Here is a 25,304-nt window from a genome sequence, read left to right on the forward strand (position 1 = left end):
ATTTTTTTTAAACTGGTTCTGTTTATTGATTTATTCAATAGATTTGCAAAGTGTTTGTAAATCACTCAAATATACAGGAGCACTTTGTTTGGGAGTAAAACTTTCAGGTGACATAATGTACCAAGTTGGAAACATATCTCAACAATTGCTACATTTAAACTAAATAAAATTTTGTGATAAACTTCTAGAGGCAGGACTTCTACAAAAACTACTGAGTGATGCCTCAAACGCATAGTTTGTTAAACCAGTTAATTTATGCAAACCATCAGAACGAACGCATTATAAACTAGACACCGTTTGGTGTAAATAAAACCAGACCGTTATAAACCAGACTGTTGGGTAGTGCGGTTCATTTTAAAGGATGTATGTCAATGGTTGTAATTGACAGACAGATATCTGTACTCTACCCATCAATAGCCTTAGTGTCCTGTTTGAAAGCCTTCAAGGTGAAAGCTGTTTTAATGTAGCAAAAGAAGAGGGGCGGAGGGGAGGGAATCTAATGCAAATACCCACTCCAAACACATATTGCAGCACATCTGCTAGAGCATTACAGTATAGAGGAAGAAAGACACAGAGAAATAGACTTGCAGATAGAGAAAAGGGAAGGCAAAAGGAAATTAAATGCACCGTTAACAGATAATAGAGGGAGAGACAGATTAAAAGTGAGTTAAGACCAAAGGGCAATCGACAAGTTGGGGCTTTGGGGCAAGACAAGAAAGTTTGGTTAAGGAGACTAAGGAAAGAATTGATAGATCAAAACAGAAGTCAAAGGTATCTGTATTTCGGTACGTGGTTGGAATAAAAAAATAAAAATAAAATGCAGTCTTTCTACAGTATCGGTTAGGGATGTCCATTGAGTAATCGACTAATGAATTACTCGTTCTGCACCAGCTAATTGATTATTAAAAACACTACTCGAATATTGCAAATGTATTTTCCTTTGAACATTTGCCTGCTGCGAGCAACACTGAATTATCCTGTACTTTCCCACTGGATCTCTCACCAAATCTCAGTTACAATCGAGTCCACCGGGGGGGCGCTGTGGATGTTTGTTCATTGAGGTGTTGGATGAGAGAAGGAGACATGATGCTGTCTTCGTTTGCTTTCAAGCAAAGCCAAGTGTGGCAATACTTGTTATATTTTGATTCTTATTGAATTGTACTCTATTAGTATTCAGTTCTTGTTGGAGTCATGCATTCTAAAGGACAAGGATCATTTTTATGGTGAAAAGGAAATGCGAAGCGGAACAAGAAGCTCGGAAGCTTATCAGACCGGGATGTGCGTTAAATCTCTGAACATGGGCAGAGCACGTTTTATAAAAAGCCAACTTTTGTCACTTGTTTTTCTGAATACTAACATGTGAATTTATAAAAATGTGATAGCCTTTATGTAGTTTATATATGTGCATTACCCCAATGGAGCCAATATTTGTTTCTATGTAAGCTCTGGGTTACTGCAGATGTTTTTTACTGTTATTTTTTAATATTTTTTTATGCATATTGCTATTAATTATCTTATTTCTGAATTCATTCTTGGTAACGTTTGTGAATAAAACAAAATATAAATTTCACATACGTGCCATACTTGATCTTTTTAACTGACATTTTAATTTACAAGTAGTAGATTACTCGTTTTTTGTGGGTTAGAGTACTCGACTACAAAACTACTAAAAAATGCCCATTCCTAGTATCGGTAGTACCAAATTGATGTGAGACTGATGGGTGGCTGCTTTCGAATGTTCGTATACCACAGTATTTCCTGGAGTGCCCCGTGAAGATCACATTGCGATAGTCGCGTGGTCAAATGTATTTCTTGTGCTGTATAAGAATATGTTTTCACAAGATACTGTTTATTATCTTTAACTGTTAGGGCTGCTGCCAGATTTGTTATTTTTACATGACATCACTACTGTCAAGTCAGAGCTTTCAAAGAATTCTGAGTTTACAACTTCAACTGTGGTCAGAGTTCTTTGAAGACGTGAATGCTTTTAACAAGTTGGAATAGAATAATTATGGTAATTCTGACATTATGTGAATGCACCATTGATCACAATGCCTAAAGTAAATAAGTGAATGTAAGTGAATGTAAACAGGTGGGGGGAATTGATGTGTCAATTTTTTCAAAATAATGACATTTGAAACTAAATTGAAACTGCAAGGCCTAATGCACAGTGCCTTGCATTTCAATTTAGTTTCGAATGTCATTAATATTAATTAAACTACACTACCGGTCAAATGTTTTGAAACACTTACTCATTCTTTATTATAATTTTTTTTTTTCACATTTTAGAATAATAGTAAAGTCATCAAAACTATGGAATAACATAAATGGAACTATGGGAATTATGTTGTGGCTAAACAAAATCCAAAATAAATCAAAACTGTGTTATATTTTAGCATCTTCGAAGTAGTCACCCTTTGCCTAGAATTTGCAGACATGTACTCTTGACATTTTCTCAATCAACTTCTTGGGGTATCACCCTGGGATGCTTTTTGAACAGTATTGAAGGAGTTCCCATCTATGTTGGGCACTTATTGGCTGCTTTTCTTTATTATTTGGTCCAAGTCATCAATTTCAAAAACTTTTGTTTTTATTAAATTTTAGTTTTATAATAAAATAAATTAATATGTTGGCACAATTATATTTTTGTCTACAAAACTAATTTCAAACATTTAAGTATACACCTTCAGATCAAAAGATTTTTAAGATCACGAGAAACATTTCAGGCAAGTGTTTCAAAACTTTTGACCGGTAGTGTGTGTGTGTGTGTGTGTATATATATATATATATATATATATAAAACCTCTCTGCTCTTAATTAATTAATTAATTTCTTTGTTCATTCGTTTAGTTCGTTATTACTGACGGTTTACTTGAAAAAAGTACTTGAAAGCATTGTTTACTTAAGGTTTGATGTTGTTGCTTTAATTTAATATATATATTGCCATTTAATTTTGGAATAAAAGTAGTGTGTTAATTAGCATATTTGTTTTTGCTGCGGTATCAAAATCCAAAATGAGAATTGTGACATTTTACTGGTACTGGTTTTGCCAACTGAAATTTTGACAACCCTAGATCGTAGTGTACAAACTAGAGAGAAAGAGAGAGAGAGAGAGAGAGAGAGAGAGAGAGAGAGAGTGTGATAGAAAGAGGGGCTGGGAATCTTTGGCTGGTCCTTTAACTCTTTGTCAATGGCAGGAGTAATCTCATCAGGTTGGAGGACTGCTGAGTCAGCGGCCATGCTAAAGTGCCCGAGGATGAGTGTCATCTCAGAGGAATTCAGCCTCATGTAATGCAAACTAGCCCGGGCCTGGAGAGCAGTGCTTATAAAAGCCATCTCAAACCCAAACCGCCCAGCCACATATTACAGCTCCCCGCGGGACCCTCCAGACATTTACTACATTATTTATTTACATTTTGCCATCAGACACTACGGAAAAAAGAAAGCTCAATAGTCCATTAGACGACCCCAAACAAACAGCTCACACCTGAGGGTGATATAAACATATTCATGTTGTTTATTATTAGAGATAGAACAGAGAGTGGCGGTGCGGTAATTTTCACAGGTGTGCGATGAGAAAGAAAGGCAGTCTGTTTTTCACCCTCTCTTTCTCCTAGACTGAGATAATGCCCAGATTTGTGGATGTGTGGATGCGCTTAGACAGAAACAGGAGCCTGTGATTTTCTGGGGTGTGACATGGAGCATAGAGCTGAAATCAATCTTGGGTAATTAATTTGTATGTCACGCCGTCTGGTGCTCGGCCCCCTTCTGGCGTTGAGAGGAAATGCATGACCAATCTCCATGCAATATTGGAGCTGCAACAGTTTTGCTTACACATCGACTTGGGGCTAAAAAAGATGCTGATGATAGCAAACCAAACAACTCCATTTTAAATGAGCAGACATTTAAACAGCATTACTGAACAATCTAAATTGGAGTTTTGTGGTTTTTAGTCCATGTCTACTAGGCTTGGAAATATTTATATTTTATATTTATATTTATATCTATATTTTAGTGTACTCCTAAAAGTGGACAAAATGAACTTTTGGAAGATATACACTATATTGCCAAAAGTATTCGCTCATCTGCCTTTAGACGCATATGAACTTAAGTGACATCCCATTCTTAATCCATAGGGTTTAATATGACGTCGGCCCACCCTTTGCAGCTATAACAGCTTCAACTCTTCTGGGAAGGCTTTCCACAAGGTTTAGGAGTGTGTTTATGGGAATTTTTGACCATTCTTCCAGAAGCGTATTTGTGAGGTCAGACACTGATGTTGGACAAGAAGGCCTGGCTCGCAGTCTTCACTCTAATTCATCCCAAAGGTGTTCTATCGGGTTGAGGTCAGGACTCTGTGCAGGCCAGTCAAGTTCTTCCACACCAAACTCGCTCATCCATGTCTTTATGGACCTTGCTTTGTGCACTGGTGCGCAGTCATGTTGGAACAGGAAGGGGCCATCCCCAAACTGTTTCCACAAAGTTGGGAGCATGGAATTGTCCAAAATCTCTTGGTATGCTGAAGCACTCAGTGTTCCTTTCACTGGAACTAAGGGGCCAAGCCCAGCTCCTGAAAAACAACCCCACACCATAATCCCCCCTCCACCAAACTTCACAGTTGGCAAAATGCAGTCAGACAAGTACCGTTCTCCTGGCAACCGCCAAACCCAGACTCGTCCATCAGATTGCCAGATGGAGAAGCGTGATTCGTCACTCCATAGAACGCGTCTCCACTGCTCTAGAGTCCAGTGGCGGTGTGCTTTACACCACTGCATCCGACACGTTGCATTGCACTTGGTGATGTATGGCTTGGATGCAGCTGCTTGGCCATGGAAACCCATTCCATGAAGCTCTCTACGCACTCTTCTTGAGCTAATCTGAAGGCCACATGAACTTTGGAGGTCTGTAGCGATTGACTCTGCAGAAATTTGGCGACCTCTGCGCACTATGCGCCTCAGCATCCGCTGACCCCGCTCTGTCATTTTACGCGGCCTACCACTTCGTGGATGAGTTGCTGTCATTCCCAATCGCTTCCACTTTGTTATAATACCACTGACAGTTGACTGTGGAATATTTAGTAGCGAGGAAATTTCACGACTGGACTTGTTGCACAGGTGGCATCCTATCACAGTACCATGCTGGAATTCACTGAGCTCCTGAGAGCGGCCCATTCTTTCACAAATGTTTGTAGAAGCAGTCTGCATGCCTAGGTGCTTCATTTTATACACCTGCGGCCATGGAAGTGATTGGAACACCTGAATTCAATTATTTGGATGGGTGAGCGAATACTTTTGGCAATATAGTGTATATGCATTTAAAATTTACTGTCTTTCTCTTTTGACAAAATGTACCAAGAATATTGATGACTCATCCTGCACTTCACAGATTTTTGTCCAACAAAATGCTCAAAAAGTTAATGCTCTATCGAGTTTTAAATCAACAAAACCAACATTCCCTACCCTAAACCTTAAACCTAAACCTAACCGATAGTATCATAAAAGCATATGTGAGATGAAAAACTAAATTGCTGAAGCAACCACGTCATTTTATGGTGCTTCTATGACACTTTTGGCTCATGTGTTCTTTAGGACTCATATCGCGGTCCTTTGCATTGCAAGCGATCGCCTTACAAGTCACGCGCTATAGTAATGATGTTTAGATGTCATAAGATAGCATTTTTTAAGGAAAAGAGCAAAAAGTAAGTGTTTATGAACTGATAATCTGTTGTTTTACTTATGCTTATGAATTGATAATCTGTTGTTTTATTTATGATTTGTGTGAAAGGGAATAAAAGTAATTGTTGTTTTAGTGTCTCTAGCGTTTGTTTCAACAAGAAACTGAAGAGATACGTACAATGAGCCACATAAAAATAAAAAACGTAGGTCTAGAAATGTGATTCTGAGACCAGGTTATGATTTAAAATAAGAAGGTCTGAGCCCTTTGATATGTCTGATCTAAACTTCCATCAACACAGGAAAGAAAACTGCACTCGTAAAAAGATTTCATGGGGCCTTTAAGGAAGCACTACAACTTAACATTTTCCTGCAACCTTTTCAGGTTTCTTTGTCTCTCAAATTAAAATGTATTCGAATTTGAGTAATAATCATTTTAAGCATGTTTTGTGGGGACATTCTTCGTAGATGCTTAACTACGCCAAATTGACATGGAGTACAAGAGTCAATTACTGATGTTATCTCTCCTGCATACTAACGTTTGTAGGAAGGGAATAAAAGGCAAGTGTACCGGAGCTCTAGTCCCAGTCTCCATTGGGCCGATTTACTGCCTGTGTGTGTGTGTGTGTGAGTCACACTGTGGTGCCTATCTGCACCCTCCATCACACACTCAGATCCTCCCGGAGTGTTCTGATTAAAAACGCTGTTTATGAATCATTGCTTTATCAGCATCGCTTCGGGACTGGGTTTAGGTTGTAGTCCCTGCACGCTGTGCAATTAAACGCAGATTACGGGCCTATGTGTGTTGGTGTTTGCAATTTTTCACTGATCAAAATAGATTTAATTGGATTGGAAATGTCTTGTCTCCAAAATGTCATCATATCGTGTGACTGGAAAACTTGTATGTGTGTTTTTATCCAATTAGCAAAACACTGTGTCTCCTACTGAATTTTATTTTGCAGGGGAGCCCCAATTTTTTACAGAATCAATAAAAGAACAGGCTCATACAAGTCATTTGTTCGCAAATCAGCACTGGTTGCGCTGTATGTTTGTTTTTGTGTACAGCCAGTGAAGAAGCATTACAAAGTCCTTACCTGTAGTAAAATCACTGAAACGCATAGTTTTAAGTGGCTTATTGCTTGTATAAAATGCAGACAATAGCACTATGATAAAAGACACCGATGTTCAAGTTAAAGGGATGCAAACTCATAAAGGGTGAAAAAGGTGAGAAAGTCAAAGCAGGTGTTCCAGATGTATAATTTCTGTTGATTTGTTTGTTGTATTTAAAGCTTTTTAAGTGTTTCAGCTTAAAGTAACCCTTTCAAGTGATTTTAATAAGGAAAATGTAGAAAATGTCACCAAACAATTTGGGCAAATTTGTTTCAGAAAAGGTGACTTTAGCTGAAAAGTGAGTAGTTTGCATCCCATTTCAAATTATTAGTTATTTATTAAATAAGTATTTTTATTAAATAAATAAAATCTATTAAATAAACATTTTATTTAATCTATTTTATTTAATTTTATTTAACTATAATATTTAATTAATTGAATAATAATTTAATAATTAAGTATTGATAAAGTAAAATTAATATTAATAATTATCTGGGGGAAAACTCAAAAATAATTTTATACTATTTTTAAGATTTGCGTATTTCAATTTCATAATAAAATTTCTATCAAATTATATTGTGTAATCTTTACAAAATTAACGTAGTTTTAAATGGAATTTTTGTTAAAGTTGTTAAGGTCTCTCTCTCTCTCTCTCTCTCTCTCTGAGTTACCGCAGACTTTGTCAGTTCGAACCAGTCTGGCCATTTTCTGTTGACCTCTCTCATCAAGGCATTTCCATCTGCAGAACTGCCGCTCACTGGTTGTGTGTGAAAAACCCAGGAGATCAGCAGTTACAGAAATACTCAAATCAGCCCATCTGGCACCAACAGTCATGCCACACTCCAAATCACAGAGATTAAATTTTTTCCCCATTCTGATGGTTGATGTGAACATTAACTGAAGCTCCTGACCTGTATCTACATGATTTTATACACTGCGCTGCTGCCACACGATTGGCTGATTAGATAATCACATGGATGACTGTTGGTGCCAGATGGGCTGGTTTGAGTATTTCTGTAACTGCTGATCTCCTGGGATTTTCACACACAACAGTCTCTAGAATTTACTCAGAATGTTGCCAAAAACAAAAAACATCCAGTGAGGGGCAGTTCTGCGGACGGAAACGCCTTGTTGATGAGAGAGGTCAACAGAGAATGGCCAACAGCTCCCATGGCAGCCAACCCCTGAGGGCGCTGCCACCCTCCCATCACCCTTCTCTTTCATTCCCTTCTCTTCCTCCCCTGGAAGACTCCTCCATCATTCCTCCCTACTGTCCCGTCTCTCGCTCTCTGCCTGGTTACCATGGCTAGGCTGCTAGGAATGTTTACAGTTAGGGTCACATCATTCTTGTCTGCCCGTCAATTTTGCTCTCCTTTATACTCCATCCCCCCAAAACACGTCCGCCACTGCGGGTAACTTTTGTCCTCCCTGCCCTGGGGTGGTCTGCACCAGCTTATGAGACCAATGAAATGGTGCGACCGAACCCTGCCGTGGGGTCACAGGCTTGTCAATATGGCCAGCCTGTGACTCAAACAGTGCTTCAATATAAAAGAGCCTCTCAGAGTTCACTGACACAGTGGGCGATGGCACTCGGTAGATGTCTCTCGCAGCTGATCTGTGAACGGTTTCATTATTCAAGATTAACTATTTTTTAGTTTTAGGATGTTGAAAAGGAGAATACTAGTTCGGCACACTGCTTGCAAGATAAGCTTGAAACATTTCTTATGTTATGCAACTTTAACTGCAACGTTACAATCTTAAGACGATAGGGTATTAATATTGCTATTTAAATAAATGTATAGAATTTTGCAGCTCCAGCACTGCCTGCAACAATCCAGGTCTGAGGGGTGTTAATTTGTTTGCTTGCATGGTTTTACAATGTTAAAAATTGGGCAACTTCAATTTCAACTCTCAACATACACTCATTATGTACTTTATTAGGAACACCCATAAACCTGTTTATTAATGCGATTATCTAATAAGCCAATTGTGTGGCAGCAGTGCAATGCATAAAATCATGCAGACACAGGTCAGGAGCTTCAGTTAATTTTCACATCAACCATCAGAATGGGGAAAAAATGTGATCCCAGTGATTTCGACCATAGCATGATTGTTGGTGCCAGACAGGCTGGTTTGAGTATTTCTGTAACTGCTGATCTCCTGGGATTTTCACGCACAACAGTCTCTAGAATTTACTCAGAATGGTGCCAAAAACTAAAAACATCCAGTGAGCGGCAGTTCTATGGATGGAAATGTCTTGTTGATGAGAGAGATCAACGGAGAATGGCCAGACTGGTTTGAGCTGACAGAAAGGCTACGGTAACTCAGATAACCACTCTGTACAATTGTAGTGAGCAGAATAGCATCTAAGAATACATAACACCTCGAACCTTGAGGCGGATGGGCTACAACATCAGAAGACCACGTCTAGCACTTTATTAGGACCATAGTGTTCCTAATAACCTGCTCAGTGAGGGTATGCAAAAGAAAAACAAACTTCCAACTTATAAGTGTATTAAAAAACCGATAAGCAAGATAAAAGAACATTAAAAAGAGTATGTGTTAAATTGACATTGTATTTCAAACAATATTATCATTGTTAAAGTAAAGTACAATGTAAAGGAAAACTTCATCTTTGTGTTAACTAAAATAAAAAATAAAAAATATAACTACAATGCACCCTACAGTATGAACGAAAGTGAAAATGACTTTAGTTTTATATTTTCATTACTGATTTTAGTTAGTCTTGCAAGCCACATTTTTTTATTATTAATTGGAGTCAGAAATATATATATATATATATATATATATATATGCCGCCAAAACAGCACCAACCCGCATCTGTGAGATGCTATTCTTCTCACCACAATTGTACAGAGCGGTTATCTGAGTTACCGTAGACTTTGTCAGTTCGAACCAGTCTGGCCATTCTCTATTGACCTCTCCCATCAACAAGGCATTTCCATCCGCAGAACTGCCCCTCACTTGATGTTTTTTGTTTCTGTCCCATTCTGAGCAAATTCTAGAGACTGTTGTGCATGATAATCCCAGGAGATCAGCAATTACAGAAATACTCAAACCAGCCCGTCTGGCACCAACAATCAAAATCACTGAGATCACATTTTTTCCCCATTCTGTTGGTTGATGTGAACATTAACTGAAGCTCCTGACCCATATCTGGCTGATTTTATGCACTGCACTGCTGGCACATGATTGGCTGATTAGATAATCGCATGGATGTTTGTTGGTGCCAGACGGGCTTGTTTGAGTATTTCTGGTATTTCTGTAACTGCTAATCTCCTGGGATTTTCATGCAAAACAGTCTCTAGAATTTACTCCGAATTTACTCCCTTTTTTCAAATGGGCAAAGACAAAGAGTGGGAGATCAGTCTTAAATATAGATGGATAGAAGTACAGATCCTAGCTACCACCTGAGAGAGAAAATAGGGAGAGACAGACAGAGGGTGCAGGAGAGAAGGACAGAGAGAGAGAAGGGGAAGTAGAGGCAGGGAGGAGTGATGAATAAATACAAACAATAAATAATAACAATGCCCACCCCCCCTTCCAGCCGGCCTGACAAACACCTGTCTCCATTGTACTGGGGGTTGCGTGTCTTGCGGCCTGCGACACAGTCAATAAATCGATGGGAGGCGGCTGCAGGCCTCCGGACATATCATATACAAACACGATCGCTCTCTCTCGGTTCTCCTTTGTCTTTAGTATTTTCTCTATGAGTGTGGTATCATTCCTGCTGTGTTTGCGAGTTGTTGGTGTATTATAGCTCAGTTTACAGCAGTAACTGAGAGCACTTGTTTTTTCGGGATAGTGCAGGTGACGGTGCTGGCTGCATTTGTCACTGGAGATATACTGTATGTGTGCGCGCATGTGAAAACGTGTGTATGTGTGTGAAGATTAAGGTTACAAGTTGCAAAGGCATTCCAGAGGCCTTAACATTTTAAATGACTGCAAAACAAACACAAGTTCGTGTACATCAACAAGGTGGCTTCATAGGTGTCTATGAATGTATGAAAAGTAGCGGCTGACCCATATGGGTTTTTCAATGGCCAATGCAGATGCTGATACTGATTGTAATATACTGTATCATATAAAGTGAATTCAAGTAAATTGGGCCACTTTTGACATTGAAATGGCAAAATAAACGTAAATGCACCCTCTATGAAACAATACAATTAAACGATATTATTTGGGACATACACAATATTGCTGACATTACATTATTTATCTGAAATTAACACAATGATTACTCAACATTTACTTCGAAATATTTTAAAAACTAATTGTAATTTAGAATACAGGGTGAATTCAGTTAAATTGGGCTCATTTTGACAATGAAATGCACTTTATATGATATAATACAATTAGCATTTGAGAAAAAATTGCTGTACTTACATGGATATTTTATTTAAATAAACACAAAAACAATATTTTTTGTTTTTATTTGTATTTAAACTCAGCATTTGCTCCTTGAAACAACCACACCGTCTTTTTCCAGAGCAGCCTGTATTTCTCCTGAGGTTACCTGTGGGTTTTTCTTTGTATCCCGAACAATTCTTCTGGCAGTTGTGACTGAAATCTTTCTTGGTCTACCTGACCTTGGCTTGGTATCAAGAGATCCCTGAATTTTCAACTTCTTAATAAGTGATTGAACAGTACTGACTGGCATTTTCAAGGCTTTGGATATCTTTTTATATCCTTTTCCATCTTTATAAAGTTCCATTACCTTGTTACGCGGGTCTTTTGACAGTTCTTTTCTGCTCCCCATGGCTCAGTATCTAACCTGCTCAGTGCATCCACGTGAGAGCTAACAAACTCAATGACTATTTATACACAGACACTAATTGCAATTTAAAAAGCCACAGGTGTGGGAAATTAACCTTTAATTGCCATTTAAACCTGTGTGTGTCACCTTGTGTGTCTGTAACAAGGCCAAACATTCAAGGGTATGTAAACTTTTGATCAGGGCCATTTGGGTGATTTCTGTTACCATTATGATTTAAAAAGGAGCCAAACAACTATGTGATAATAAATGGCTTCATATGATCACTATCCTTAAATAAAAGTCATATTTTCAAAATCAATGCCAAAATTTCACAATTTCTGCCAGGGTATGCAAACTTTTGAGCACAACTGTATATCAGTATATTTACTAGGGCTGTCGATTTAACGTGTTAATTCAGTGCAATTAATGATATAAAAAATAACGTCCCCAGACCATAATAAGGAATATACTTTCCATCTGAGCAATTCAAGCTTGGAGTACCACCTGTACTCCAGCTTTATTAGCAACGTGCAGCTCAAACAGACCACACGTAGGCTGTGTCTCGTTTGGAAGGCTGCATGCTAGGTAGGATGCATCCTTTGAAGGCTGCAGTATATCGAGTGTCCTCCTTTAAACAAGCCTCGCTTAAATGAGACAGCCTTCATAGGACAAACGGAAACGGAACGTAACATGGTTGCTATGACAGCACGCCACTCTTTAACAAGCGGGAGCGCTTTGAGTGAGAAGAGAAGTCCCTTTAGAAGGGACTGTATGAGGTACATTTTAGGAAAGTTATAATGATGTAAAGAGAAAAGAAAATAGATTTTACAGGTGTACTTTTAGTCTAATACTTTATTTTAATTATATATTAATATAATTATACATATTATATACTCTGCACCCATCTACTGAGGTACTTCAACTTGGAAATTAACATTCTTTGCGTTTGAACATCATATTTACGGGCAAATTGGCATAATTGTTTTTAGACATTTCCGTTGAAGCAAAGTGCTGTGGGTTATGAGTGCCCACGAAGGATACACCTCATGCATCCTCCGAATTCCCATGAAAGAAGGTCGCATTCGAAGGCTGCATTCGAAGTGTCCTACTCGCTTTTCTGAAACGAGACAGCCTCGATGACGTATGCGGCCGACAAATGCGACCTCCGGAGGACGCAGTCTTCCAAACGAGACACAGCCTTAAGAGAGCAGACAACACAAGATGAGAACACATTCTTGCGTACATACACAGCTTGATGGAGCGCAAATCCGAATGCAGGAATCTCAAGACACATTTTTCTAAGTTTCAAACTTCATTTAACTTGACACAGCAACCTAAAAAGGTATGTTTATGACCAAACGCTTCCGAGATGCTCCAAAAGCATCCGTCTGACACAGGTGTACATTGACGCATCCTTAGACAAGCCCTCGGACTGATTGACGAATTCAATTGCAAAATGGATTGCTGTGAACTGCAGGTCCATGATAGGCTTATGTTCAATAATATGGAAATAATATATTGCATACTAAAGCAACTTTTTGTATTGTCTTTTTTAATGCTTAACGTGTGTGCCTAAATAATGTAATTCATTTAAATTTTCTGTATTAATATTTTTATAATTTATATATATATATATATATATATATATATATATATATATATATATATATATATATATAAATTATTTAAATATAATTATTAATAATTATATATTGAATTATTGTTATTTAAGGGACTTTGTAAGCAAATATTTATGTATGCGATTAATTCGATTAATTAATTGGCATACCATGTAATTAATTCTATTAAACATTTTAATCGATTGACAGCCCTAATATGTACATATATATATATAGCATGTCAATATCCATTGAAAAGTCATTATATGTTGAAAGAGGCACGAGGAAGAGCTAATTCTTCCAGGTATGATTATTTTATCAAAGCTGTTAACTGGTCTCAGATTGGTCAAATATCATCCCATTAATTGTCTTGGCTGTACTAGTGGTGTCAAATTGTAAATTGTACCAAATGACAACTGATGTGTAGCACATAAGCGGGTATATTTGTGTGTGAGGGGTGTAAATCAAAGCTGTAGCCACGGTGCAGTGGAATCTGAGTCAGAACATGCTAATTACATGTGTAATAAATCAGCTATGAGCACTCACATTGAGAGAGAGAGAGAGAGAGAGAGAGAGAGAGAGAGAGAGAGTGATTTGCTCAGAGTTGTCACTGCTCAAAGCCTATTATGACAGACAACAAGGACTCTTGATGGATTTGGGTGGATCTGTGGGTGTGTGTGTGTACTCACCTGAGGCTGCTGAGGGATATTTACAAAGCTGGGGTCTCTGGGGCCCACGCTGACAAAGCGCTGAGCGGGAGACGTGCTCGGTGTGGAATAGGCTGTGGTGAGAATGACATGCAAACACACACAAGACGAATATCAATATTGCAGTACAGCTGTTGAGAGGACGGCTTGTAAGCTGAGGTTTGATACGGACAGTGCATGGTTGATGAGATATTATATTCATTACGATAAACACTCTAGATAAACTTACACTCACTTAGGAAACCCGAGACACTTTATGTTCAGGCTCTACATGTAATACAGGATCAGTATTGAGAGTGTGTGTGTGGGTCATGTTTTGCCAACATTCTAGTACAGGATAGTAAAACCTGAAATCACCTACATGGTGGGGACCAGTCAACGGCCCCCTTGAGGAAACATAGTAAATAATGTCTTAATTAAAATTTAAAACTGCAAAAAGGTTTCTGTGAGGGTTAGATTTAAAGGGAAAGGTCAGGGGATAGAAAATATATGTAGTTCATTTAAAAACGATAAAAGTAATTGGAATGTCCCCACCATGGTCGAAAAACAAACAACCTTGTCTCACAGAATGAATGTTACTATAACTACATTTCTGAGTTTTACGTGCCGCTTGCTACATTTTGCTGCAATTTTACGGCGAAATGAACACTAGAGGCACTACAACAACTGTGCGTTTAATTCACTTTCACACAAATTACGGGTCCTATGGCTGTTTTTGACTTTAAAAACACTTCTTTTTCGCTCTATTTGTCACACCCTGCTATGTTATGATATCAAAACACTTTTACTGTAATGCATCATTTGAAAAACAATACATTTTGAGGCTTGTATTACAGACACACTTATTCCAAAGTGATTAGCTTGCACAACAGCTCACCTCATAGAGTGTTGGACTTTGGACTCGGATACTGAGCCTCGAGACCAGATAAGAACGCTCGAAACACAAAATTATATGGTTGCATTAGTAAATGTGCTTTTAATGTCGAATTTGCTTTTAAATCACTATCGGTTAGGTTTAGCAGTTGGTTTAGGAGTTGGCTTACGGTCAGGATGTCTGTTTTGTTTACCTCTCATTTAATTTTTTTTTAAACACTATTAGTTAGGTTTAAGTTGAAGATTTAGGTTAGGGAGGTACATTTTACTCATTAAATATTCACCTTAAAAGTCTGATTACGACACCATTTCACTTGCTTTTGGCTCCCCCAATGGACATTTCACTGGTAAACTTCAGCCAAATGGGTAATGAAGCACATAATTTTGGTTTGCAAAAATGTTGCCATTTTCATGTCAAATTTCATGAGATCAGGCTGAAAAAAAATGTGTGTATGAGTGTGTGTGAAGCAAGCTAGGTGACAGGCCATAACTGAGGTTGAATACTCACTTGGCGAAGTAGGGGAGTTGCCCCCTCCCTCGGTGGAGGTGGAAGGAGGTTTGGAGTCTGGCACGGGCAGTGGCACGGGTCGCGCCATGGGGGGAGGCGGAGGAGGGGGCAGCATAGGGGTGGGAAGGAACGGGTTGTGCACCTTCCCTTGACTGCTCCCATTGGGCTGGATAGAGTGCAAGTGAAAGGAAACAAAAAACATGAAAATGCATATCACATCCTAAGTTTCAACTTCCAAGCCCCAAAAGTACATATGCACCTCCCTATGTACAGACATGTATGACCAGCAGGCCGAGCAACAACTATAAACATATCACGCACACACACACACAACTGCTGTTGTAAACACACATGTGCACATCAGAAGAACCAGAGAGATGGTGCTCAGCATTTTTTCGTTGCTCCAAGTCATAAAAAATTCTGCTGCTCTGCGCATTTCACTGTTCATAATCTATGACCCAAACAGCACGCTCTCTTCCCCAGCCATCAGAGACATATGGGTATGTCCGTAGCCTAGAGTCAGGTCATGTTGTTTTTTGCTTAAATCGTTTACCTGACCTTACACATTGTTAGCTTATTAAGCATAATCAGTGTAAGATCGTGCATGTAAATGCACTCAATGTATAATGCAATGTAAAAAAACACTATAAATGCACATAAGAATTTTGCAATTCCTATTGAAGTAATTTATGTGCTGCTCATGTACAAATTGTTAATATGCAATCAAATACAGTGGGTTTGAGGCTAATAAAAAGCAAGCACAAACACAGGAGGAAATCCATTCATTCGTTTTTAATTATGGCTAGCTCAGAGTATTTTTTACAGCACTGCTTTATGCGTGTGTGTTTGTGTTCAGATGAAATGTGTAAACAAAAAGTGTTGCCTAAAAATCTGAATTCAGATTCAGATGCTATGTTTCAATTCAACATCTAGACAAACAGTAACTCTAAGGGGCTGTTTAGACCGAATGTGGAAAAAAAGCTAGACACAGCGCAATATAACAGAACGCAGTTGTCTTGAGATGCTTTTTTAACTTGACATGGGTGTTTAAAATGCAAACGCAAATGCTTGGCCACCACATAGCAAGTTCGCTGCCCCGTTCTTGTGCTTTTGTTTTTGTATCTCAGTACTCAAGGGGATGGTAGAGCTACCCTCAATGGTCTGAGACATTAAAACCAATCTGTTGTTGTTCAGGTAGCTACAGCTACAGTCCACAGTTTAACTAACTTTGACCAACTTGCTCAGCAAGAACTGAACGAGAAAACTGACTGTCGAAGACCACGCGAGTTTACATTTTTGCGCTGTTTACTAAATTACGGTCTGATGAATTTTGGAAAACAATGCAAGCTTAGCATTCACATGCTTGCAAAGACTATGTTTAGCTTACACAGTCTTCTTATACATCCTATGTCATGTGCATAGACATTACATAAACTCATGAAGAACTACATCAAATCACTATGAACAAGCAAACAAACAAAAACTACAATAATACAGCAAGTGAGGGCTTTGTATGGGCCTAGGTTGGGTATAATACATAAAATGGAAGTAAAGGCATGTGTGTATGTACAAAAATGGTCATTCTTACATTAAGGAAGCCCACCTGTCCAGCTTGCTGACCACTGTCAGGGCAGACAAGTTGGACAAACTCCTTGAGCGTCTCCTGGGGGTGGTAGCGAATGGCGTGGTGGGAGAAGTACGAGCCGGGCTGCTGGATGATTGGCGACGTCGGGAAATGAAGACTTGATGGTGTGGCGTGAGGACTTGCTGGAAAGAGAAAGTGAGAGATATGAGTTCAGTTAGAAAGTACAAAGGAGGGGAAAAAGGGAAGGGGAAGGGAAGGGTGGAGGAGAGGGGCACTGGGGTCCATAAAGACATGATGTGGACATTGTGCTTGGTGGGTTTGTGCTTGGTCGGATTGCTAATGCAGATGGGGAGGTGGAGATTTAGGGTGGGCTGATTGGTTCAAAATATTCACAAACACTCTATCATGTGGTTCACTGAAAATCTTGCACTTTAAGGCCAGAAACATACTTTATGCAAGGAAATGTACGCAGAAGCGAACGCTTGGCCAAACACTGCCAATGCTTATTCCCACTGAACATGCTTCACATGCGTTCTTGCATTACTGTGATGGTAACAAACCTCAGTACTTAAGGGGGCAATAGAATTATGGCATCACCTTAATGCACCAAGTCTGAGTATGAACGAAATAGATTAGGGAGCTATGGTGGAGGAAAAGATTTCTTTTGTGAAAAATGACTTAACTTTGGCCTGTTTCTCATGCAAAGCTACTGTATGGGCTCAGAAGACTTGGAATATAGCGCTTGAGACATATGGACTACTTATATCCCTCGCAGCTTAGTTTTCATTCACGTCATATTAAATAAGGCGTCTACTCTGACTAAAGTCTATGACAGCTGGCATGCATGCACACAATGCATGCACCTGCTCAAACAATGGGAAGCCACTGAAACAACCAGCTGTTCAGTCAACAACACTTCAAAAATCCACATGTCCGATTAAACTCGTAGGAGTACTGACAAAGAGAGCTTCATGTGGCACCACTAGCAGAGTCCACGCTCCTCATAGACGAAATGAGCACATACACTTTTGCCAATTCCTCATTCTGTTTTTTCTTTTATTCCAATGTTGCTACGACCGATACAACTAATAAAAATCACTACTGTCTCACGGCAGAGGGTGATGTATTGGCTCCTTTGCTCTTGCGCACCTTGCTGGCAGGCTTTCGGATGGCCCTAAGACTGACAGTCCTTTAATGGATCGAACCTTATCAAGTATTTAATTGTAACCGGCACAATCTAATTAGGCGGCTCTTAATAGAGTTAATATTCGGTTATTGGTTATTAGTATAATGCCTGGGATGTGCAGCAGCGCAGGGTCTTTAAGCCAGTGATGTATCACAGTGGAGTTAATAAGACTCCGCTCTCACCCTCTCCAATCTCTCTCGCTCTCTCTCTCTCACTTCCTTTCAGTAGAGATGGTAAGCTGATACTACATAAACATTGTTAAAACCACAGCCCCCCTGCTGCAGTAATTCACTTAGCCTGGCCCTTGATTTATGGCTCTGTCAATAGAGGGTGACTGGAAACTCTGGACGCTGGGGCTACGATGTAGCCATTGTATTTACAGTAATAATGGAATGGATTACTCTCTCCTGCCATTCTTTTGGTGTCGTTCTCCGATGTCCCCTTCCCGATGCGTCTTTTCAAGTCCCAGATCTTTTTGTTAAGGGTGGAATGCGAACTTTTACGAGACGGGCTGTGGTAGTGCAAATAAGCAGATGTGAGCACAAGGATTCTTTACTGTCGCTCGTCTATTTGATTATCTGTGTGTACCGAGGCTCTGCCGCAGCAACTGACCCCCACTGAGACACACCCTTTCCAAGGCTGAGTCAGGATTTGAGTGGAACACACACACGTAATTGTGAATCCTACCCACGGAGGAGCACATACGAAAAACGTGCAATCACATATGCTCACAAAGACACAGGGCCTGAAATTAATTTCTGAAAATGTCTTATTAGGGTGGGGATTAAAGCACTTTTATATACTAAAACATCTGAAATTTTTGTACCTCTATTTTTTTTTAGATTGAATTTCCATTGGACCAATAAATATATTCTTCAAAATTAAGACAAAAGTTATTCTGACACTTTCTGGTTGTCAAACTACACCTGTGGTTACTCTGCCAGGACACCTGTGTGAATTTAGGGTGAACTGACTTCATGCATCCACTAAAAATCACCTCAAGACCAATAGTTAAAAGTAACTTTTAAAATATAAATATAAATAGCTAAGGAAAGTTAATTTCTGAAACAAAAAAGCTGTGGCATTATTGTTTGCAGATGCAATTTGGCTTGATAATGTGTATCTCATGCCAAACCTAACCTAACCTAACCTAACCTAACCTTAAGTGTCCAAAAGTGTCACAAAATACTTAAATGCTAGTCTGAGAAAATCAGCCCATGTCTCACAGATTTCAAACCATGTAACCAAAGCAGAACTTGGAAACTCACTGGTCCAGAGACAGGCATAAAATGGTCTTTTCCATGAAATTTATGGGTGCTATTCATAATCCAAGAGCTGACTTAATGAAACACTTCAGCAGCATATGGTTTCTGGTTAGTTATTGTAAGAAGTGGATCCAATTGGCATCACCGCATCTATCTGGAGGCAGCATGTTGAGACTGGACCGCTGCATGACGTTTCTCCTCGCCAAAAAAACTATTTTCCAAACGTTCGTCAAACATTCACCCTCATGAGAGCAGGCTCTTACCTGTTCCATCTTTAAATCATTTAGGAGTTGTCGGGTTTTTAGGGTCAAACAAACCGTAGATTAGTTTTAAACTACGTGTTACAGGTTTGGTGGCCAGAAAGGGTTCAGGAAACCTTCTGTGTCAATTATGCAAATGGTCCCAGTCAATTAGTGCGGCGGAAAAAACACTCTTTTTTTCCTTCACTCGCCGACAGAATCTGAGTGTTGTGGAATGATAGCCAATTACTTAAATGGCCTGCTCCCTTGTCATGTACTTATACATTTAATGGTGGTTATTTGGATGGAAAATTGCAAGTAAACAAAGTTTGACCATGTTGCAAGTCATCAAGGCTGCTCGACGACATAATTCCTTCAACACTTTCGAGGCTGTTGAGACGTGACTTTTCCATTGTCACCATAGAGGGAATGTTCCCATTTGCGCTAAATGGAGACACTGTCTCCTGCGTAGTAGTGCATGAGGAGAAACCCATTCATGGGCTGAAAGAGGCTTGCATGAGCTCATGAATTAAAAAAGCGGTAGAGATGAGACTAATACCAGAACACACAGCCGTGAGAAGGAAAATAGAGGCTTTGAGACTCGTAGTGTCTTAACTATAGACAACAGGAGAGCATGAGAGCCCCAGGAGAGGAGTCTGATCCTTAGAAATTATTTGTCTTTGTGCTTTATTAACCAGCAGGCTTCTTGTGAGCATGACGCCACTACGTTTGAGAGCATAGAGCATCAAATTGTGGGAACGCTCAAAGAAAACCTAGTTGGTGGTCTATAATTCATTACGAGCTTGAAGAAGCACTCTTTGGAGATGGGGTTTCACAAGATGCTATGGAAATAATAGCTCTGTTCCAAAACCCAGTGAGCTGCATTGCTGCCTAATGCGTACATAGCCAGCTGCCTTCTTAGGCCACGTCCACACAAATATGTTTTTGTTTGAAAACGCATTGATTTCATCTACACTTCAATGGCTTTTTTCTCCACCGAAAACGGATTGTTTCGAAACACTGCATACTTTGAAAAACAAAGAATTAGTAAACTGAAAACAGAGTTTTCAAATGAAAATGGATTACTGCGGATGTGGACAGCATCCTAATCGTCAAGGAACCTAATAAATGTCTCATTTTCAACACTCTACATAGGCAGCAACTCAGCATGGTGCAAAAAAAGCGCACAACATTTCTCTCACTTCGTCCGCCATCTTGTCTTTTTGTTTGTTTTTGTCGCAATGCATATTGGGGTTGCCTTCAACGTGAAGGATACATGCACACCATCTTCGAATTTTGCCATTCTAATTGGTATTTTAAGAGGCAGTATAATTAACTTGCCTAACTTATGGAACGATGATGCTAAAAGGCCAAAGTATACTTCGGTTTTCTGTGTGCCGGTCTAAGCACAGATTGCACGTCTTTGCACGTCATTGGCACATGTGTTGAACACGTCCATGTGGACTTGCGGTTAAAAGAGTATACTTTGACAGACTGAGCACTCAACCATGCGAAAAACAAAGTATACCCTAGCCTTTAAAATGCAGCCAATGTAGGCAGCTCACTAGGTTTAGGAACAGAGCAAATATGTTTCCCAAGTATGGCAATGGAGTAGATGTCTCAAGGCATCTGTGAGGGAGAGGTAAAGTATCCATTTGCCATCAATATCTCCTTATCACTGATGGTAGTTGAACCAGAAGAGGCACAGGCCAGTCTTAGAAGTAGTGAGTGGTCCAAGAGTTAATCGGAGGGGGTCCAGCTGACACATATCTTCCAAAGCAAATATGGAAATGATAACGATGCACTTAAAAGGAGTCCAGAAGGACTCCAGCACCTGGCTGAGCGTGGCTTCTCTGTTGCCATTGTGCCACCACCCATGTGAGGGCTACGCACGTAATAGAAAAGGCTCGGGATTAGTTCCACTTTGCAAATTGTATTGGTTCACTGATCTTTTTTCCTCTGCAACCTTTTTTCCCGCTGACCCATTGCTGCCAGCCTTCCTTGAATGGTGGATTATCAAAATAATAACTAAGGTAATTGTAAAGACTTTTTATTTTTTTGACATGATCAGCAACAGGTCCCCACTTCAACCTTCAGGGTGTTTGAATAAAACTGAAAAGGAAGGGAGAGCAAGTGTTACAAAGTCGCATGGTCAGTTAAAAGGGAGTTAAGGCGGTTTTGAATATTCTTTAACGGCTTTAGAAGGGAATGTTTTAGACTGCCCTACCCATCGCACCTAACCGCTTAAACCACACCAGGTTTGACTAACGTTTTGAAAGAGAGGGAGGAAAATCTCAGCTACTTTAAATCAATAAAAGATTAATGGATTTAGCCTTTACTGCAGATGCATATTAAATCGTAGTCCATTTTTCTTCTTACATCCATGTGGGCGTAAAATACAATATTCACAATGTGACAGCAATCCCACTTCCAAACTTGATTTAATACTAATAGCCTCACAAATTAAGCTGTGTGGTTTCCACTTCAATGTATTAATGAATATAAAGTAATTCTTGTTGGAAACAAGCCCTTTGGCATATTATATATGCAGTAAAGTAAGAACATTACAAAAATAAGAGATTCTTTTGAGACAAAGCCTGTGGATTCCTCAAACAAATTATCTGACATAATTCATTCCATTCAAAAGGCATTACGTCAAAGTTGTTCAGGCAAATGTTCGAACATTACAGACACTTTGAAATGTTCCATAACTATTCCATAAACCAAACTTTGACCTCTGCATAGAGCTCATTGAATACTGGACAAGAGAACAATGTGCTTCAAATCTACGATGGAAAACCACAAACCAGCCAACGGGCCATAAATTCATATGGGAGGCTAAGTTTATTTTCCTCACTGTAACTCATAACTGTGAAGACAAGAGTATGCACTGTAGCAGCTGTGTGTCTGTTTGCTGTTATGAGTGAGTATTTGATTAAAACCTGTCCTTATCTTTTGACAGAACCATTCTCAGACAGTGACAATACAGCCTGATAACCTGATCCAGGCAACCCTCTGATAAAGCCTTGTTCATGGAGAAAACTAACCTGTGTGTAAGTCACACTCAGAGATCCGGTTAAGTGTTTACATTAAACGAATGTAAATCAAGCAGCTGGATGGGGTGAAATACTTAGATTGCACTCATAAAGTGACCACACTCATGTCCTTGGTGTATTTGTCAACAACTGTCCAATTTAAACAAGCTGCAAATATAACTTTCCCTTGCTTTTAGCCACACTGCCTCTGACAGAGCCTTTATGCACAGACCGACTCAGACAAAGGAGGAATTTTCCTGCTTATCTGACCTGTTTTGACATAGGCACACGGTGTGGAGGAATGGTGGTTAAAGGGACAGTGGGGGTTTGCTAGTCTTGCGTAATCAGACTTTTGACTAAATGGCAAAAGGTCTAGATTGTATAGCAGCTTACTCTGGCCAAGAACCACTCACTTGGACTGTTTACTCCTCGTATTATGATGTGTTTTGGACGATCCAATCACAAGTGGACAGGCGACACACATCTCCATTTACACTTGCTTATAACATGCGTCTTTTTGGACCACTTGTGTTTCGAGGGCAGGGTGTCTGACAACAACGTTTTTTTTATTTTTCCGATTGGTCGGTTACTTCCTAGACGCACATAGCTGGAACATTTTAAAACTCTTGTTTTAGATTATTCATTGATTGACAGGTAAGAAGGCAGTGCTTCACTGCTGTTCGAATGCATTTGAATGGATGAATGTTTACACTACTAGCCCAATGCGTTTTCGACCACATTCGACCACCTCCAAATGTGGTTGAAGTGGACAAATGTCAAAACGTTTTTGGACCCCGTTTACACTTGTCTTTAGTGTCATCCCATTTCAAATGTAAAACGATTACTCACAGTTTGTTTTGAATTATGTGCCATTATGAGATCCATTAAACCATTATAATTGAATGACATGGAAAAAATAATGTTGCGACATCTCTGCAAATGATTGTACAGAAAACACATGGAAAATATTAGTACAGTACAGAGGAAGTTAAGGAAGTTGCTTCAAACCATCCAAACAAATTAGCACTTACAAGATCGAGAAAGTGTTTTCCAGTTTTCTTTGCAATATGCATAAAGCGGTTAGTAAACGAACTGTGGGCGGTCTGTGGGAGTGCCGTCTGAAGCTGAAACTAGGGGTTTGGGAAAGAAGGGTGTGGGGGGGGGGGTGGCATGGAGGGGTGAGTTATGTTGCAGCTTTGGGAGGTATGGGGTAGGGACCTCACCTCTGGGTCCTGTAATGACAGGTCGATGATGGTGTGTGAATGCCGTTCTGGGGGAAGAGGTCTGCGTAGGCACAGGGCTGCTGAAACCAGACTTCTCTAACTTCTTTAATGTGGTAGGCGATGGCATCCCTGGCAAGAATGATTGATAAGTGCAATTTAATAATGCATGATCATGGAGACACAGGCTGGGGCAAAGGAGAGAGAGCGGACAAGAGGGGTGGGTTGATGGGGGGCAAAACAAGGAGAATGTTGCAAGGCCCAGCGGGGTGTGGCACAGGATACTCTTCATGGGACGTAGCCAATCTGGAGAAGGTGTAAGAGGTAGGTATGTGCAAACAGCCAGGACGGAATGGCGAATCTATCCTAGTAAAATGCAAGGTCACGCCAATATACGTAGTTTCGTCTTCGATGAAGACGTCTTATATGTCTGAAGATACAGGTAAACAGTTTTGTCTTGGTTGTTAAGTCTGCTTTTAATGTCAATAAAATCTCAGGTGACTATTTCACCTAGTACATTTACATCCACATTAAATCTTTTGCAGACTAAACCAATCATTTGCCTTAACCAATAAAATTGTCATGTAAACCCTTTAGTCTGACTGAAATCGTACCAGTCTAATTTTTGTGAAGTCAGTCTAACAGACCTAGATAATGCAATACAGCTTGGCTTCATGTAATATGTATATACGTTAATCGATCCACAATTGGCCTCAGCGTTGTGTGTATGCTCTGAGAGATGGGGGTGATGTGCGAAAGAGAGTATTAAACACTTCCTCAACCTTCCTCGGCAATGTTCTTCCATCAAATATTAAATTAATTGTGTCATGTACACTTGGACAGACAATGAAGACTGTAGCTCGACTACGCAAAAACCTGTAAAAGATTGTAGCTTGTTTATGACTGCACATGTAGACTTTAAAAATGTACTGACTATACTGCTATCAAAAATAACCCATTATAAAAAAAGAGATTTTGAAATTATTGGCTTTTCGTAAAATGTAAAAAGACACGCGCACAAGACATGCGTACAATGAATAAACTGTCAGAACACAGAGGCGTGTCAACCTTGTTTTTGCGTAAATAGTTTGTGATCTGTCCCATGATAAAAAAAACAGGCTTTTTAAAAGCATAATTTGTGTATGTAAACTCTCTAAGTGAATAGTTCGCATTTTGCCTTATGAGTCCAATCAGACATCACAAAAACAATACAAAGATACAGCAAGCTTAGACAATAGAGGATAAACATCAATTAATATTTTTCTTCCTCTCTCAAACTGCTAAATTAACAGTAATAGATGAGAGATCTTTGGGTCGATTACAGGCGACGAGGTATTTCTAATATTGTGGGAGTAAGGTTAGTTGTTAATTGTAGAATTGCACCTGCAAAATAAAAAATAAAAAACAGAAAAAAGATATCTAAATGAGCAGACTGTGAAAGTAACTTTTTGTACCATACCCATGGGCTAATGGAATTAAATGATGTTTTAAAGGGACTAAAGATG

At 39.4% G+C, this 25,304-nt stretch overlaps 1 protein-coding gene across 1 annotated transcript in view; it reads right to left on the bottom strand.

The window, feature by feature from the left end:
* LOC127437993 (nuclear factor 1 A-type-like) overlaps window positions 1-25,304 on the bottom strand; it is a 190,320-nt gene that overhangs the window by 14,336 nt on the left and 150,680 nt on the right. The window contains exons 8-11 of the mRNA XM_051693197.1: window positions 23,803-23,931; window positions 16,858-17,036; window positions 15,270-15,435; window positions 13,871-13,962 (exon numbers count right to left, since the gene is read on the bottom strand). Of these exons, the coding sequence (XP_051549157.1) occupies window positions 13,871-13,962; window positions 15,270-15,435; window positions 16,858-17,036; window positions 23,803-23,931 (566 nt within the window). The remainder of the gene's footprint in view (window positions 1-13,870; window positions 13,963-15,269; window positions 15,436-16,857; window positions 17,037-23,802; window positions 23,932-25,304) is intronic.

The sequence above is a fragment of the Myxocyprinus asiaticus genome, chromosome 49 (assembly GCF_019703515.2).
Source record: "Myxocyprinus asiaticus isolate MX2 ecotype Aquarium Trade chromosome 49, UBuf_Myxa_2, whole genome shotgun sequence".
Lineage (NCBI taxonomy): Eukaryota > Metazoa > Chordata > Actinopteri > Cypriniformes > Catostomidae > Myxocyprinus > Myxocyprinus asiaticus.